We start from the raw sequence: 13,748 nt of genomic DNA, 5'->3' as shown, positions 1-13,748 counted from the left end.
TTGCTGAAATGATGGTGGCATGATCAGTTATGCTTACTTGTTTAACTGAAAATTGCAAAACATGAAATTATAAAAGCAGTAGGAAAATAATCATCTTTATTGCACAGTTTGAATGCTTTTAGCAGGAAGTGAACAGCATGTGACAATTCAGCCTGGTAACAACTTTGTAAATAGATCCATAGAAAAGATTACTTCATTTTTTTACAGAAGTTACAAGCACTATAGAGATAGTGGGATCATGGTTTGTAAACCTTAAACCACACTTTCCTGCACAACAATCTGCAAAGATTTTTTTGTTTGTTTTTTGTTTTGGGGTTTTTTTTAAGTGAGTATGTGATTTTCAGCTGCAAGGAGCTTCCTCTTTCTTCAAAAGGATTAAAATGTTATTTTTGAGAATGCACATCCTACAGTTACCTGGTAGTTTGCACTTGAGTGAACGTGTTTTGTAAAGTGGAGGGGCTGTCATGAGCCATTTTGTGACACTTCAGGTTCTTGATGTCAAACTTCAGACAACAGAAATGGAGACCCTGGATCTGCTGAGGAACTGTTTGGTATGCAGATGGGACCTGCAGAGGAGAAACCCCAGAATGCTACCTTGTCTTCATTCCTTCTGTAAGGACTGTCTTCCATATTTGATTCAAGGATATAGCTATGTTCCTGCTGAGTATGAAGTTATGTATGAAGGTAATACTTGAGAATCTCCTTTTTGCTTATGTTCTTTGTAATGTAGTATTATAATAACAGAAGGGCTGAGAAGCTTTTTTTTTTAAGCATACTTCTTTAAAACAGTAATTTCTATCCAACAGTAACTTTTTGAATATAAATGATGCAATTAGGTAATGCTTTAATTTTTCCAGAGTGGGCTTGATTTCAATCTATTTTGAACAAGTGTAGCATTATGGATATTTGCTTTGTTTTTATGAATAAATATACAAGGTAGTTACTAGGCTACATCTTTGTCCAATATTTTGGATATGTTGGAACTTTCTAAGGTACTGGTTCTGGTAACAGATTGCTTTACTTGTCCTTCTCTTCCCCATGCCCTAGCCTACCCCCTCCCGACCAACACTGCAGCAAGCACTGGCATAAAAACTTCTGGTTCTTTGCTCCTAACAGCGGTCACAATAATTGTTACTTTAACATGTATATTGTAGGGCATTGAAACTCTCTTGCACTCTTGCTATATCTCATTGTAAAACTGGTCTTGCTCAATCAGAACTCTCAAGACTCTAGGGTATATTGTAACTCACTTTCACAAGCTGAGTAAAGCTAGTGACAGAGAAATGTTTCACAGCTGTGGCTTTTGGAAATCCTGAACTTACACAAGTTTTAGTAATGTTAAGAGAAAATAGATAACCTTTTGGAAGAAGACAAGACTTAAATCACAAATACAGTCATCTTATTTCATTTCATTTTAACTGAATGATCGAATCTTGTCACAGGGAAGCATTCTAGATTCATTACTGACTTACAGTAAGACTAACGGCATGAAGACTACTTGTATTTTCACAGGGTTTGACACTGAGATGAATAAGAGACATAATTATTTGTTCCATATCAGATTTTAGAAACATGTAGGAAGAGAAGATACCTTCCCTGAGGTGGTGATGATTTGAATTGACTAGATAACCAAAGCCAGGCAAGTTCAGGTTTGAGAATCAATGAAAACAATTCCAGGAGAGGCTGCTGAAAGGCTAGCAGAATACAAGAGAGAAAAGAAAAGRGTATAAATGTGAGAGGAGAAAAGCTATTCATGCAGAGGGGGTTAGGAGACAAAGAGAACAAATTTTTAAATGTCCAATCATCATGGACTTAAAGTCTGAGGGACCTATTTCATAATCAATTGCTGTTCAAAACACCCACTACATTACTACTTATGTATTCTCGTTTGGCCTCTAAACCATAACCCTCTCCTGCTTGTTTCTGCTTGTCAAGATGAAAGTCAATGTATACCCCTTGAAGGGCAACTAGATGTTCTTGTGACTTGCTAGAGAAGTAAAATATTAGATGTTTCTAAACGCTCCTGAAAGTGGATCAGGGATTACTTATGTATAGCAAATTGGAACAAAGATTAGTTTCTCTCTGTATTGCTGAAGTTTTTTTTTTTTTTTTTTTCCTCCTCATTCTTATATAGATTGGGTTCTTTTATGGCGTAGAGCCACACTGGAGAACTAACAGAGGAAAAGTAATGAAGAGTGACCCAGTAAATGAAGTGAGACACCAGGTGCAAATACTCAGTTAATATATGAGCAACAAGAGTGGCAAAGACAACACATCTGTGTCTCTTATTTAAACTGGTGATAGAAACTGCAGCCAGCATAGGTCAGCTAGGATAAAATCTCTGAAATAATCTGATGGTAAGATCCTAAGCATTGCTTATCTGCACTGATTGCTGAGTTTTGGCTGCTACTATGTCAACTGAATTTTCAGGGTTATCTTTCAGCATGATTATATATTTATGCTAATAATAAACTGTAAATGCGAACAGTGCCAAGCCACTACAGCTGAGGAAACGTATAATATTGCCTGCTACAAGAATGCATTCCTTGTCAATTATGAATCCTCTAGACAAAATATATGAATGGAAAAAGTGAATGCATTTCCAAGTGAAGTCAATCTGAGGTTTGCTGCAAGAGTACATTTTATCTGTGTTTCAATATACTGTACTCTAAGGAGTATTAACTAAAATTAAGCTGTTTTGTTGTTGTTATATTAAGACTATGGAGAAGATGGAAGTAAATGTCCCTGGTATTTAGTATTTGACTGATGATGGACATCTGCTTTTAAACTTGTATCTCAGTCTTCTTGTTTAAGACAAATCACTAATGAAAGCTCTAAGATAGCCTGAGCTCTTATGGAAAAGCTGCAGATACGTTAGAACTTACTAAAAGCTGTGAAAAGTTGCACTGTTCGGTAATAATTCACCAATTTTACAAAATTACAATATTACATAACTCAGAGTTTGGTGATAATTTAAATGAGCTTAAGACAATGCAAGTTTGGCTCCTACAGGTGTTACTAATGTGAAGGGGACTTTGAGACCACTGGTTTCGAGTTCACTGCCAGTAATTTGATACTTAGTCTCTGTGTTGCAGTCTAGTGTTGCTTTCCATTTTTTTTTTTCTTTTAAATAAAACAGAATCCTCTACAGGTCTGCATGGGGTATGTTTCTAGTCTGTTTATTGCATGGGAAAGAATAGTGTTTTTTTTTTTTTTCATTTGTTTGTCTTTTTTAAGAGACTGAGGAAGAGGTCAAATTTCCCAGGTTTCCAGAGATGAAAATTTTCCAGATGAAGACTTTCCCAGGAACCTACATGTGTTCTGCCTGTATGAATTCCCATTTACCGTACAAAGCACAAACATACAAAACTGTTTTTTTGTGTGCTGCCTTGGATCTGATGGTATTCACTGCTCTGAATACCTTCAGAAAATTTCCATTCTTTTTCTAGTGCTTATGCTTTTCTGCATTGGGGGTGGATACCAAAATAAATTGGCCTTTATCATATCATCTGCAAATCTTCTTTTAGATGTTTGATTTAAATTGTTTAAGCATATTAAATATCACTAATATGATAATTTAGAAAATAGCTGAGTTAAGAGTAGCAGAGGCTTATATTTTTACAAGATTGTCTGATCTTGAGAGTTAAGCTGTTTAGGCTTTTTTCTGTCCACACTTAAGTTGTATTAGTTTTGCATGTGTAAGAGTCTGAGATCCCCACTTAAACACCAAGAAATGTAACAGGCTTATGTATTAGAGAAATGCAAACCAAAGTGATAAAACTAAGTGAAACCACATCATTAAAGAGAGCTCATGTGACTTCAACAGTTGATGTGTCCAGTTGCTGCATTTCATTATTCTCAGCTGAATATAGACAGCTTTCTTTAGCTTGTAAGGTAGGTGTTACAGATAGATGCCTATGGATTTTGTAGTTGTGAACTGCTTGCTAGCAAGGGACATCCAAAACACATCCAAGCACTGGTCATGCTTGCATTTAATGTGTTCAGAGAGATCTTCAAGGAGTTTTATTTCATGAAAAAAGTTGAGCTCTGTGACTCAAGACTCATTTTCCTTATAGTGTATTGCCATAAGGAGTATGGTGTAGCAGCATAAGGAGGAGGCTCCAGGTGCTGACATGCAATGCTTTATCTTGCACAAAGTTGTATGAAAAAAATAAGAATATTTGCAGATCTTAATCCTGTGTTTGGGTTTTCAATAGAGTATAGTTCAGCCTTTTATGTGTTACAGCTGTTGCATCTGCAGGCCTTAAATAGCCGTATTTTGATGCAATCACGTAAGGCAAGTGATGCAATGCATCACACTTTTTAATTCTGAAGAGGAAATATCCATTTGCTTTAATTAGATCCAGTTAACACCAAATACGTGTTTTATTTCTGAAAAGGGAAGTAAAAAGCTTATTCCAAACAGTATGTCTACTGTTCATAATGTATATATTTAGTCATTGTAAAATGGATTAAGTTACTTGAAGGGCTTGGTTCTTCTCACTCTGTTTACCTGCCCTATTCAAAAGGCAAGTGAAACAGCTGGGTTTGGTTAAATATATACGAAGATGCAGAGTGGGAGGTTGTCTTCAGAACTGTTCAACTGTCTCCTATAACCTATAATTAGGTCTCCAAGGAAGTGTGAGTTATGCCTGCAGCTTGAGCTCTAGCTAATGCTCACTGAGAATAATTATTCTGATGGTTGTTGGAGGAAAAAGAGCAGAGGAATAGGTGCAACATGTGGACAGCAAAAATAAATGCAATGTGCATGATAGCCCCACTGTTTGTTTTGTTATGCTAATCAATCCTCAGGGTAATAAAAGGTTAATTATCTGCATTGATTTATTTTGTGGACAACTAACTTGAGTGCTCTTCCTGTTTAAACCTGACTAGACTGAAAGACCTTGAAACAAAATGGCAAGTTGAGGCTTTTGATGATCAAAAGGGCTTTATACTCCATTTCTGCACATAGTCCAGAGGTTGCAGCTTGTTCCTTCAGAGATGATTGCTGCAAATTATTCACAGCCCTATCACTTACAAGTTAGATTGCTGTAATATAGATGGAGCAAAAACCAAAGGACGGCACAAATCTCAGCTATTTATTTATGCTTCTCTAGAGGAACGCTCTGTACTGGCGTAACTACCTCGACATCCACTTACTATTCCTTAGGTGCAATGCAGCATAGCAACTTTCATTAACAGAAGTGAAAAAGCTATGGGAAGTGAGAAATCTGACCTGTGGGGAATTAGGGCTTGAATGGGATATGCTATTTAGTGGACTTTGGTGAAAGAACCCTATTTTTTGGAAGGTGGATTTCTAGTATCCTAGATGTGGGATTGAAGTGTTGAGATTGAGTGCCCATGTCTGACCATGGGATCCGTTGAGTTTGAATTTCCATTTTCCCTGACCTACTGTCTAGTTACTATCGCTGATGAGAGTGTGAGAGTGGAAATGAACATATGGCTTATGAAAAAGGGCTGCAAACCAGTTCAGGAAAGTACACATCTGTTGCTGAAGTTTTTCAGAGCTCGGAAGCGTGTGTTGGGGTGTGTGTTTGTATGTCTATTGCTTTGTACTGCTGGTGGCTTTTGTGATGCTGTTCGGGCTCAGTGGGCTGCCAGAGAAGGCTGTTAAGGCAGTAGTAGAGCACTGCAAGAATGTAGTTCTAGGACTATTCCCTCATATCATGCACATGATGAAATTTTCTGGGAATCTGTTCAGTATGTTGTAGTCTTCACAGGTGGTTCAATGCTAGCTGGTAAATCAGATATGTTGAGAATAGCTTAGACATGGTTTATCCTTCACACTGAAACAGGGTTTAAATCCAATGTTGGGATCCTTGCCAGCCTTTCTAAATTCATCATCATCTCTTTAGCGAAGAAGCGTGATGTTGATAATGATTTCAACTGATAAGCAGGAGAAAATGAGCTCCTTAAAAAAAAAAAAAAAAAAGGGGGGGGGGCAAATGTTACAACATCCTCCCTACCACAAAGATTTGCCTACAGAAATAGAGCATGTTGACAGCACTCTTAGCTTTTTCTTATTTCTAGATATTTTTATGATAATGGACCTTATTCAGACAGCATGACTGCAACAAAGCTGAATCTGGGTCCTGATCTCTTAATGTGTAAACTGTTTGAATCCTGTAATTCCATGTTGGATTGCTATTTGGATCCAACAATTGCATCATTCTCATACGTGCAAACAGTGATTCTCTAGGGCTTGTGATTACTCATCCCTTCACCCACAGTGCTGTAATAATGATATATCTAAATGAACTGTCTGTAAAGTATGGGTTCTTAGAACAAATTAGCATCATTATTTAGAGGCAGTGCTGAAACAGAAAGGCCAGAAATATTTTAGGGAATGGTCCGCAAAGCATACGGTGGGAGTAAATGGCTTTGTAAGAGCTGCTACCTGAATCCAGAAAAGCTTTCTTCTCTTTTTCTGCCCACTTGTTCCAGGTTACTTTGAGGAGTGAGGGAAGACCTAGGCAGAGGAAAGTAGGGTGCTGCTATGGAATTTTTATTTCATCACTTCAGGAAAAATACAGCCAAGGCAACTTAAGAGAGACCTAAATGAATCTCGAGAGGTGAGGGCAAGAAGGAAGGAAAGAGGAAAAACATGCATCTTGCAGTGGTCCAGTACACCTCTCTGCTGTGCTGATTTGTCCACATTTCTCACTGAAGAAGGGGGAGCAGTCCCAGATACTCTGCGGAAAGTGTAGCCGCTTCTATCTGCAGTACGACAAAGCTTGATTCCAGGGAGCATACGGTGTGTGCAGTTCTGCTTAATAACCATCCACTTTCCAATGCAAGCAACCGTGAACTGTGTAGCTCTCTAAGTGTCTGTTTATCCAGAGGAGAGGTAAGGGGTTTCTAGGAATTTGTACTTCAGTGGTGATTTGTACTCTAAGCGTAAGTGCAGCACAGTGTGTACATTATATATTGTTGGAGTATCTGCAGCTTGTGGCTATTTGTAAACACGTGTGTAAGGTTTGCATAATTTCAGGATAATTACTTCATAAACTATTCTGCTGTAGTATATTTATTATGCCAAAATATCATGAAATTCTTTGGGGAATTTATATTGAAAAAAGATGGGCATTTCCAGTGAGCACAGATTTTTATTTAATGGAAAAGGAAATAAATGAGAAGCCCAATTAGCTGATCAAGTATGACCTCCAAAGCTACCATATTCAGAAGGAACCTTCTTTCTACAAGATGCAAATATGTCTCCTTGGATCTAGTGAATTTATCAGTATCAGGACAAGTGAGAAAGGGCTTACTGATCAGTCATTGTATGAGTAGGAAGCGACTTTCAGTACAGATTGCCGTGGTGTTCCTATCCTTTTCTTTCTTTCTTTTTTTTTTTGTTAGCTATTGCTCTTTTTGTTTTGTGGGGGTTTTTTGTTATTTTGGGTTTTTAACTAAGAGCTAGACATGTCTTATTCATCTCAAGGGCTTTTTAGGTTTGAAATCATTGTAATTCAATTGCATACATTATTGCATATACCCAATCAAAACTGTATCTTTGATTGTGATAATGAGTTTAATACAGTATCCTGACATGTGCATGCATGTATCTCACTGTGTGTGTACTTGGAACAATGTGGATTACAGTAGCATGGCTAGGATCTGAAAACTGGGAAATATTTGCTCCATGGCATCTAGGGCATTGCTTTTAATTAATTGTGCTTCCAGCACTGGAATTAATCAACAATGTCATCTATCTCCAAATCATGATTGTTCTCAACTTAATACTGTTCTATTTCTCAACATATATAAAGAAGCTTCCATGCATGACAAATTCATGCATGAAATGTTTTCTTAGAGTACTGAAGCTTTCTTTAATAAAAAGACAATAGTACTTGTTGTCAAATTAATGCATTCTTTATGTAATGTATCTTGTTTCACTGGTATGTAACAAATTAGCACCATTCGAAGTTCACATGAACCCATCTGAGGTCATGAGCATTCCATTAGATATCATTCAGTTGGTATAATTTGATTTAACATTTTGCGTGAACTGTGTAGTCTTGGAATGTAATAAAATACGTGATTTCAATATTAACTTTTATCTTATGCAATAGATGTACAGAAGTTGCTCTTGCTATGGCTAAGTACTGGGCACTGCTTCTGTTTCTCAGTAAGCATTTGTTCCCAGAAATTTCTTTTATAAAACTTTGCTCCCCAGTATAGTGTGTAAAAGAAGGAATAACTTAATGTCATGCAGTTCCCACTTCAGAAAGTAATCTGTTGCAATCTTTTTCTTTGGTCAATTTGTGAGATCTTATGTAGTTTTGGAGATTTTCTTGTTGTATTAGTCAGATCTAGAACTAGCGCTGTTTGGGCAATGCTGTTACAGGAATTAGAAACTGGTTGAAGGTCTTGAAGTGCTAAAGTCAGTGTACAGATTCCCAGCTACTGCAGCAAGAATTAGAGCAGGACCTGTGAGACTTACCTGAGAAGTGCTTGCAAAATATATTTTGCTTCCTAGCTTATCAATCAAAATGCATCTATTTCTTTGTTCCTACTGCTATTGTTTTAACAATGATGCTTTGTAAGATGCTCACATGGAAACTGAAACTGTTCCTCATCCTAGGATCTGGTACTACAGTTCACTGGTGCCTGTAGTATGCAGCATTTAAAAGGATTAGGAGGGCACTGTCTTTATAACATCTTGCCTTAGCTACTACAATGCACCTACTGTTTTTACATTTTTGTAGAGAATTGAACTGTTAAGTTACCCACAGGACACACAGAAACATAATTTGGGAAAGATGGGGAGGTTTGTGTGACTAATAAAAGACATTCTCATATAAAGGTGATTAGCTACAGATATTGTAGGTAAACATTTTTTTCAGCTGCAGTCATAGTACTAAAGATGCAAAAGAAAGGATGAGTTTAGAAGACTTGTACAGCTTTCTGCCTTCACGGCATCTTTAGCATCTTAATCAAGTGAAGCCCCTTTGCTCATCTTCTGCATATGTAACTTGAGATTTGTTTAAGCGTGGCTCTGGTGATGGGAGTTACAAAGTATTGCCAGCACTTGCAATCCCTTTCCCCTGGGGTGACTTATAGCTGAGTAGCACAGCCACCTGTGGATACTGGCCTGCTCTTTCTCACAGCTATGTGAACACTCATTGTTATATGAAATGCACAGTTAAGTGGGTGTGAGGTAGACCTTGCTTTGTCACTTGAGCCCCCGAATCACCATCATGTTGTGAATGTGACCCAGGAAAATAATAAACAATACATTTCTCARAAGCTTTTGCTTTTATTGAATAAATAGAGCTTAAAAAGGTCTTAACCTTGTGAAAGCAATTCTTTGTAGTATGTCCTTTTCAAAGGAGATGCTACACAACTCAAAAAAATGTAAGCATTTATGAATGAAAGTGAACGTATGCAGCCTTCTGACTGCAAAGTGCTTTTGTTGAAAGTGGTAACATAGAAAGGGCTTGTGTGTCTCTGTTAAAGCAAAGTACTGTTGTTAAAAGAACAGTAACCCAATTCTGAAAAATGAGATACATTCAATATTGGGGGTTAGAATGGTGCATCTGGTCAGGAGCTGCAGGAGCCATGTCCCAAGGGCAAATAAAATCAAGCCCTTGGAAAAAATAAGCATCTCTGATAACCATGTAGATAATTCCAAGAGTGGTGGATGATTTAAGATTTAATTATTCTACAAGCTATTTTTTTTTTACATAAAAATAATTCTAGTTAAGGAAAAAAGAATGTTGAATAGTGACAATGCAGTAGAAAACTGTCATTGATCTTTCTTTTAAAAACTTGCTTTAAGTGAGTTTACTTCATTTAGCCATAGAAAATACTGCTTTTAGTTATCATAAACTGATTATTTGGCAAAGTGAGCATAGCACTGAAATCTTGTTCTCAATAAAATGGAAAGGTTTAGATAAAAGGACTTATTAAAGTAAAAAGACTGATATAGTACCATCATCTCCGAAGGACTGGATTCAGGTCTGCAGTAGTTTGAGAATGTGGTCAGAAATGTGTATAGTCCTTTTCCAAAATGCACTGCACCTTTCAGTAAGTGTAAGTAATAAGTCTTAGCCTAAGAAGCCTGAGAATGAAATAGCAGAGATGCAAAAGTGCAGTCATACAATTATGGACAGCTTCTTCTCAAACTGCAGTGTTAGTTCTCAGCATGGACAAATACTAGAATTCCTTCCAGTTACATGTAGTAACTAACAAAAGCCAGGTTCTGCCGCCCAGAGTGTTCTTTGCTTCGCTTCATGGCTGTCTTTGGAAAAAGTCTGGTCATGTTTTGCTAGCTTTGTACTTGTAGTAGACACTTTTGCAGTGTCTATTAGAAACTTTTGTTCTGACTTTTTGCTGGCAGCTTAATACTCCTCTTTGACTTCATAGTTGAAACATAGCACACAGCACTAAAACTAGTATCAAGCCATGATATTTTATGCCTGAGTGTACTTCAGATAAAGTTTGTCTGAAAGAACAATAGCTAGTATGCAAAAATACTAGTAGATCCAGAATAAGAAAACTCAACTGAAAATGCAGCTCAGTTTTTGTTAGAGCTGTAAGTACTGATAAATTCATGGGAATTTAGACCGATAAATACTGAAATAAAACCCAGAACCATAGTGTATTTCTAGGAATTGTAATGTTTTGATTTTTTTCCTTACCTGTTTGTTTTTACTAGATCTAGCCACAAGTTATTTATGATTTGATGAATAGCTTAGTTTCCTGGACCTAAGTGTGTTGGTGTGATGCATAAAAGCTAGCAATCAGTGAAGTGTGATTTATATCATTTCCTGATTCACATGACTGGTCTCTGCTCTTTTATTTATTTAAATTCAGGTATCCTTTCCTGCCCTGTGTGCAAACAGACCTGCTTTGCAAAAGATGTAGTTGAAAATTTTTTTCTCAAGGACTTTCCCACTAGAAATTCAGCTATGGCAAAGGTAAGTGAAAACCACTAAACTGTGTACCTTGTGCATTGCTAAAGCACTGCCAGACAGACACTATTTCATAAACAATCAAACTTCATATTAAACAACATGAGTCTGTTACATTTTCACTTGCAGAACTGTAGTTACTTTACCCTAGAAATGCCTAGAAATGGGCATGTTGCCTTCATAGTACTTGTCTTTATTTGAAGATGATGTTTGCCTCCATATACTTGAAATCAAAAGTATTTTAAATATCATTACTAGTGGCATAGGACTGAATTTGTGTGACTAGCAGTATGCTAGGAAGACGTTGCATCTCTTGGATTCCTCATGATCTCTTTTCTACTCTCAACATGAAGTGAGCATAAACAAAGACTACTGGCTGGATGATGACACCAAGATAATCTGTTTAATCCAGTGGGATATTATGGTTTTCTGGTGACCTCTTTTAATGATGAAGTAATTGCATCACATTTCAGTTTTCAATGGTGGAACAAAGGTGAATTGCAATGCTGAAGGCTACCACTTGGGGCTGTACTGATGTTGTATGTAGAGATGAAGATGAATTTCACTTGCTTTAAGTATCTAATTAACAGGCAGGTCTACTCTCATAGTATTGCTGGGTTTTTTTGTTTTTTGGGGTTTTTTTTTGAACCCCAGGAGAAACAGAGAAAGGTGTGTACATCTACTCCCTCTGTAGTATAGTATTCTATTTTCTACATGAGTAAGAGATTTTAGAATGTGGTAGAATTGCTGATAACTGAATTTAAATAACTAGAAATATGTTAAAACTAGTCTGTAATTTGCTGACTACTTTATCCAAAGATAAGAATCAAAGAACTAGAGATTTAGAGCTTCATTTTCTGAACAAGATCACAATTGCTTTTGTGCTTTTGATTCCTAAGAAAACTGGATAACCATATTTGGATATTCAGTTTCAGAGCCTTTGGGCATAAGGGAATGCTTTTTCCAGAATGCAGGACAGAAGACTTATCTTTCCACTCCTCTTCGTTCCTGTAGAAGTAACAACACTTTAGAGGTCAGTTCCGTCCCACAGAGAAGGCCTGAGACTGCTTTAAATTGTGACTATGTGACAAACCCAGTGATCTAGTTGCAAAAATACACAGAAGATACGTGCCTCTTCACTGTCAGAATAGACAGTTGTCTGTCATAGTCATCTTGTCCACACTCAAAAAGGAAAGAATGCATAACCTAATCCTTGAAGTGCACTGGGGGAATTTGGTAACTGATGTGAGCAAAGTGTGTGGATGGCTTCAGGTATAAGGTGCTTGAAGTGCAATATAGCTTTATGTAAAGCAGAAAGTCCTCTTCACATGTATGGTTCAGAGAGAAGAAAAAAATTCATAAGATAGTGCTGCAATGTTTAGAATGCTCTTATTATACTGGGATTTCTTAATTACCATGACTCACTTCATTTACCTTTCAGTGAGAGCTGGTGTGGAAAGAAAATCAAACAAGAATATTTAATATCTTTAGAAACACTAGGTTATCTTTCAAATCTTCTTTTAGAAGAAGGTTTTTCTTAAGAGTCCTAAGAGCAATTCAGTAAAAGCAGAATTCTCCCTTGAGCATAGCAGTACCCTAGAGGGACTGGGGAACCTTCCTAATAGCTTTTGGCTTGCTTCCTTTTTATTGACAATCAAGTCACGAAATAGTAAAGCTTGCTTTCTATCTTAAAAAAAAATATATATATTCATCCTCTCTCTTCCTCCCCCCCCCTCCAAAAAGCTAAAGCAACAGTCTTAGAGCAAAGAGAAGCACCAGATCATCCAACAGAGACAAAGCTGAACAGCCAACGTTTTCTTAATTTATCTAATGTGTTCAAATGGGAATCTGTCAAGGCTTGTAACAAAGCATTTGGAAGCAGGATATTTCTCAGTGTATGAGACAGTGAAGCACAAATGATAGAACATGCTATATACTAGCTATAGGAATTCAAAAAATGAGATTCAAAATCTCTTGCTTATTTTCCCATAATTCTGTGAACGCTGTGCCCTGCAGCTTAAAAGTAATGTTAATGCAGTACAGTTCAGCATGAATTCTACCCAGACTGTCTGACAGCCAGTTATGGGTAGACCTGTGAGAAGGTAGTTTTGGTTATTGCAAGGAGACAGAGCATCTCTGCACTTGTGACGTGTTCCCCAAGCTGGCCCTTCATGATTACCTTTAAATTGGCCATTCCTCTTTATACAACGAGGTTTGCTTCCCAGAATAAATATCCTTATGTTTTGGTTATATAAGCTATTTTGGCTATTTGGTTCAAACTGTTGCATGCATCTTTTGGGAAATATTACTGATAAGCAAATAGCTAAAATACCAGAGTAGCATCACAAATACTTCCCAGCCTAGACTATATAAGACGTTTCAAACATTGCTTTGATGCCTTATTGTCAAGAATTGCTCAATCTCTTAAAAAAAAATATTAGAAATACACCTCTTGAACAGTGAGTTGATAAGGGACCTGTTGTGAAATTCCAGCCTCACTGAAGGGAATGGTAAAATTTGTGTGAATTTCAGTGGAACCAAAATTTTTATTCTTGAGCTGAAGTAAAATCTTTGAACCACACTTGAGTCTCAGAAGTTAGGTAGATACAGATGTTCTATTTAATATTTAAGCTATAATTTAAAACTAGAAAGACAAGTAAAGGAAAAACTGTAATTTTTCTCCCCTCAGGCAATCTAAAGTCATGATCTGAGATGGAGCGAATAGAAAATCTATTACCTTTCCCAAGGCTTGGATCAGGGCCTATGTGCTGAATGCATGCTGTTAGATCCTTCTCTTAGTGCTTTCCATCA

General features: G+C 37.0%; 1 protein-coding gene across 2 annotated transcripts in view; it reads left to right on the top strand.

The window, feature by feature from the left end:
- The first annotated feature begins 462 nt into the window (after positions 1-462).
- Positions 463-13,748, top strand: part of TRIM66 (tripartite motif containing 66) — a 48,455-nt gene continuing 35,169 nt past the window's right edge. For both annotated transcript variants that reach the window (XM_085317244.1, XM_085317245.1), the window contains exons 1-2: positions 463-684; positions 10,840-10,943. In XM_085317244.1, coding sequence (XP_085173370.1) covers positions 465-684; positions 10,840-10,943 — 324 coding nt within the window. In that variant the 5' untranslated portion in view covers positions 463-464. The remainder of the gene's footprint in view (positions 685-10,839; positions 10,944-13,748) is intronic.

The sequence above is a fragment of the Rhea americana genome, unplaced genomic scaffold (genome assembly GCF_003343005.1).
Source record: "Rhea americana isolate MKP2758 unplaced genomic scaffold, rheAme1 scaffold_49, whole genome shotgun sequence".
NCBI lineage: Eukaryota > Metazoa > Chordata > Aves > Rheiformes > Rheidae > Rhea > Rhea americana.
The sequence above is the reverse complement of the archived record's forward strand: the minus strand, read 5'-3'. Positions and strand labels throughout refer to the sequence as shown.